At 50.5% G+C, this 4,612-nt stretch overlaps 1 protein-coding gene across 4 annotated transcripts in view; it reads left to right on the forward strand.

The window, feature by feature from the left end:
• The first annotated feature begins 333 nt into the window (after positions 1–333).
• Positions 334–4,612, forward strand: part of UNC5C (unc-5 netrin receptor C) — a 338,832-nt gene continuing 334,553 nt past the window's right edge. For 3 of the 4 annotated variants that reach the window (XM_019795352.2, XM_002915290.4, XM_019795353.2), the window contains exon 1: positions 460–974. In XM_019795352.2, coding sequence (XP_019650911.1) covers positions 851–974 — 124 coding nt within the window. In that variant the 5' untranslated portion in view covers positions 460–850. Of the gene's footprint in view, positions 975–4,612 lie in introns of all 4 variants that reach the window. The other variant, XM_019795351.2, reaches the window with a different exon arrangement.

Below are 4,612 nucleotides of genomic sequence, written 5' to 3' on the forward strand. Positions count from 1 at the left end.
GCTCCAGCGGACGCAGCCAAGAGGCTCGAGGCGCGCCCGCTGCGCTCTTGGAGTCCGAGTCTGGCGCACCGCGGGAGGCAGGCGCGCTCCCACTCTCCACAGCCGCCTCTGCCCTCAGGTTTCTCTCGCCCAGGCTTCCGCGGGTAAACCAACAGCCGGTCTCCACCTCCGGCGCTGGGCGCGCATCTCCCTCCAATCCTTGCTTACATAACGCGGGCGGGCGCGCTCCCGCCGCCGCTTACCCCCCAGCGGAGTTGGGCTGTGCCCTCCACGCCTCCACAGCGAGCGCCTCCGCGCACCCGTGCGCCCCAACGCTAGGAGGTGATCCTCCTTGGCCACCCAGCAGCTGCAGCCTGGACGTCTCTCCGCTAGCGTGAGGACACTGAGATTGGAGCCCGGAGAGCCCCACTGTGCCCAACTCCCTCCCTCCGCTCCCACCTCCTCCCCCCCCCCCCCCCCCCCCCTTGCCTGTGTGTGTTCGGCACAGAAGAGGGGACCTGGAGAGCAGTCCGGGCTCGGCGCGCGGCGGGGCTGCGGCTGTTCCTGCTGCTGGAGGGAGAGGCGAGGTGGCCGCCTTGCGCCTCCCCGGACTTCCCAAGGGGGGCAGAGCAGCCGCTCACCGAGCCGCCAGTTAGAAGGCACTGGGAAAGAGGGACCGCCAAACTCCTCCTCAGCGTCTCCTCTCCACCCCCTTTTGGCTCCTGCCCTTGGAGAAAGTGGAGTGTGGCTCTTGGTTACCATTATTTCTTCGGACTGCTTCGTGGTGCACGGATTCAGCTGCTTCCCAGTGGGGTTTTCCGCTGTTGGCGCGTCCCTCTGTGTGGTTCCGCCCGGCACACCTCTGTCGACGATGAGGAAAGGTCTACGGGCGACAGCGGCCCGCTGCGGACTGGGACTGGGATACGTGCTGCAAATGCTCGTGCTACCTGCCCTGGCCCTGCTCAGTGCCAGCGGTACCGGCTCGGCCGCTCAAGGTAAGAGAGTCCGCAAAGCTCCGCGGCCACCTCCCTTCGCTTCTTCCCTCCCTCTTCCTTCCTATCCTCCTCCCCAGTTCTCCTGGCTTCCTTAATTCGCCTCGTTGCTCTCAACTGGAAATCAGTTCACGTTCCACTTTCCTAACTAGTCAAGAAGCTTTGGCGATTATTTTTAATCCGTCTTCCGAGATGGTCACAGATGGACCAGGGACTCACAGGGTGTGGACCTACATCGGTCTGTGTCTGAGCATGTGGGCGCCTTGGGTGTCTTTTGCACTTTCTGCTCCACACTCACACGTTGTTGCATATTGTACACACAGAGGTTTGCAGAGACTCTCGGTGCGGGTGGCTGGGTGGCATGCCATAGGTGCACCCTGATACGCAGAGGCTCCCCGCGCTGAGCCACATGTGGGGTTGCGGGATCTTCAGGGCGTCTCTGAGCACGTTGGGCGCCGAAGGGCGCTCAGCAAAGGAAATGTGTCCATTACCGCCGAGGACCCACCCGCGTCGGTGCCACTGTGCTGCTGCTTGGGGCGCTGTGGAGATGCACGGCGCAGCCGGACCCCCCACCCAGCCTGCGGCAGGCCCCGGGGTGTGCACGCCTCCACACTCTTACCCTTTCCGAGTCTTCCTCCTAGTAAGCCACGGAGAAACTTAAAACCCCAGAGCTCTGGGAAACGGACTGGTTGTTCAAACCAAATACGAAACTCCCCCGGGTAATGGGCCAGTTTATAACTCTGACATTTTAATTTGACGCGTCTGAGCTTTAAAATAAGTGACCAGGGCCGTGGGCGAAACAGGGGTTGGGAGAGGAGCGGTCAGGAGTTGAGGGTGGATGAGGAGGGAGGGGAAGCACGGGGGCTGATTGCCTTCTTGTCCCCCGAGTTTGAAGTGGTAGCGGCAGCTTTCAGCCTTCCGAGCCCAAAAAACTGAGTGGAAGGGAGAATGGCAGGGAAGAGCCAACGCTGCCCCCTTTGGGGTCTGTTTCGGGTCACCTGGGCCCCAACCTTCTTGCCAAGCCAAGCGCCCACCTCGGTCGAAAATTTTCGACCAGCTCTGTGGTGGTCGCTGGCTTAGGGGAGGCAGCTGTTTTTCCCAGGGCGGGGGTGATGGAAGCTTATGCTGCGTTTGGAGATAATTCAGGGATACCCCCATCTCGGTTACACTTCTTTCCAAATTTGGAGAGCAGAGGAGGTGCAACGATAGCCTCGAACTCCCCCGGCGTTGCTCGGACACTCTGGAGGTTCCCGACCGCCTTCCCTCTGATTTGCTAAGGCTCTTTGGGGGAGAGGGCGTTGGAGGTGGAGGGGAGCGCTGAGCGCTGGCGAGTGTGGTCCGAATGAGGAGGTAAGTGATTAGCAAGGCTTTGTGAATTAGCGATTGCTACTTCGGGAGTAAATTTTCCTGCTGCCTAGCTAAGTAGCCACGCTCATAAATCCTTCCTTCCCTTCTTACCAGATGCCTCCCATCCCCGAGGTTCTGCCCTGATTTTCTTATGCATACTTCCAGAGCTCATCTGTCCATTTTACGAAGGAATCCTATGAACTTGTAGATTCTTGAAATTGGTAGGAAGTTCTTTGGATAGCAGCCAAGGGTGTTTAGAGAGGAGTGTTTGGAAGTTTAAGTGAACAACCTGATGAATAGTCGTGAAATCAATCGCGCGAGTCCCTGTGGGATTCGCCTACTGTTATTGGGCGCACAAAGGCCATGGGGTGGGGTTCAGATGGGATGGGGGTGGGGCTGGGCGATGAGAGAACTGTTTGGGAAACGGACAAGTTAAAGTCCCCAAAGATGCCTAACAGGAGCTATAGGATTCTTGCCGAGAGCTTGCTACAGCCACATTAAAAAGACTGGGTCGAAAAAAAAAATCAATAAAGATAATCAAACAGGAGATTGTAAGTGGATTAATACTGAAAGAAGGGAGAAGAGATTAAAAGAAAAAGACGCTGAAGACTGAGTGAGGGAGCTGTGCCACTTGCACTTTTCTTATAGACCAGGCAATCCAAAGATTGGGGATTGAACCTGCGCCTCTGGTCTTAATGGAAAAATAAAATGTATCCTGTAGGATATGTGCATTTCAGTGGTGTTCCTCTCCATTTAGTTTGTTTAGTTATTTCAGTTGCTGGTGAATAAACTATGTTTGAATCTTGCAGTCTTGAAAGACACTGTACTACCACTTTTATCTTTGTTAGCCTCCACGTTTCAGGACACCAGCTCTTCCTGTGTTGTCTATTAGGTATTAAAAATGTAGAAAGCAGGAAACTCAGCTACTGTCACCATCACTGTAACCCGTTTCCCAGCCTGCTTACTGTTGAACCACTAGCAGATTTCCTTCTCAGAATCACACTGTTCTATCAGTCTGGCATTAAGATCTCCTCTTCCTTCTAATTTCTTCTCCTTTCTCCTCTCTCTTTGGACTAGCACAGTAGGGACACCAAAGATACTGTTGCTCCCTCAAGGTATGATTTCCATGTGTGGAATACTTAAAGATGGAAATTAACTATTTTTATGAATGGAACTACATATGCAATTAAGATGAGAAAGTTAATTTGAGTACTTGACAATGTGGATGAGATTTATTTATTCCGTTGTTAGAGAAGTAGCAGAAAAATTAGCATCTTTAGAAGATATGTGTGTCTTCAGAGGTAGCCAAAAACAACAGATGTTTAAGACGAAAAAAGAAGCATAATAGGTCTTATTTGTGAGTGTACTGTGTTTTGTAACTGTGGTTTAAATGAAGACAGCAGTCATTTTATTCAGGTCCTTGGGAGATTCTCCAGGCTTTAGGCAAGAACTTTCTCCTTTCTGGCTATACCTTAATTGTTTCATTCAGGATTGCCTGAAACTCCTAGCTCTGGGGGGGGGAAAAAAAAACATGTTGTTTCTGATTTCCAAGAATGAAAGATTTTAATAGGTAGAGAGAGAGAGACAGAGGGCGAGAGAGAGAAAGAGAGAGAGAGAGAGTATTTGATCAGTGTGCCTCCGACTTAGTGCCCTCCTGTTTTAGAAATGCATTTATTTCTGGATTACACAGCATTGATATTCTGCTTATCTAGCACCAACTAGTGTTATGAGTGTTAACATCACCGAAGTCAGAAGAGTAAATTAGTGAAGACTTTAATCATATTGGGAATATTTGCTACTACCACCGTAAGTTAATTTATAATTTTTTTAAACAAATAGTATACTTCTTCCTCCAAAAGAGTAGAAATTACCTTTATGCATTTATGCATATTGCTGTGGTACAAATAGACAATTGGCATGAAGGATAACTGAACTTCATTACAATTATATCATATTTTCTCCATTTTAGGAGCTGAGTAAATTCATAAAATCACATTTGGAATTTGCAATAAAGAAAAGTAGGTTAGTTTATTTTTGTTCAGAAAAAATAATTTCATGTATTCTAGCTTAAGGAATGCTTAAAATGCCTCAGAGGACAAACTTTCAAATACTTGCAAAGAAGGAAGAACTATTCGATTGTTAACATTCACTGATTCCTTAGTCTTCTGTATTCTGAGTACTGGGGATTCAGCATTCACCAACACAAGTTCTTCGACTGTCTCCCATTTTAGTCTGGGAGCTGGACATCCTGATCAGTATTCATACCGATCTTTTTTAAGCAACCCCCCCCCAAA

The sequence above is a fragment of the Ailuropoda melanoleuca genome, chromosome 11 (assembly GCF_002007445.2).
Source record: "Ailuropoda melanoleuca isolate Jingjing chromosome 11, ASM200744v2, whole genome shotgun sequence".
Taxonomy (NCBI): Eukaryota; Metazoa; Chordata; class Mammalia; order Carnivora; family Ursidae; genus Ailuropoda; species Ailuropoda melanoleuca.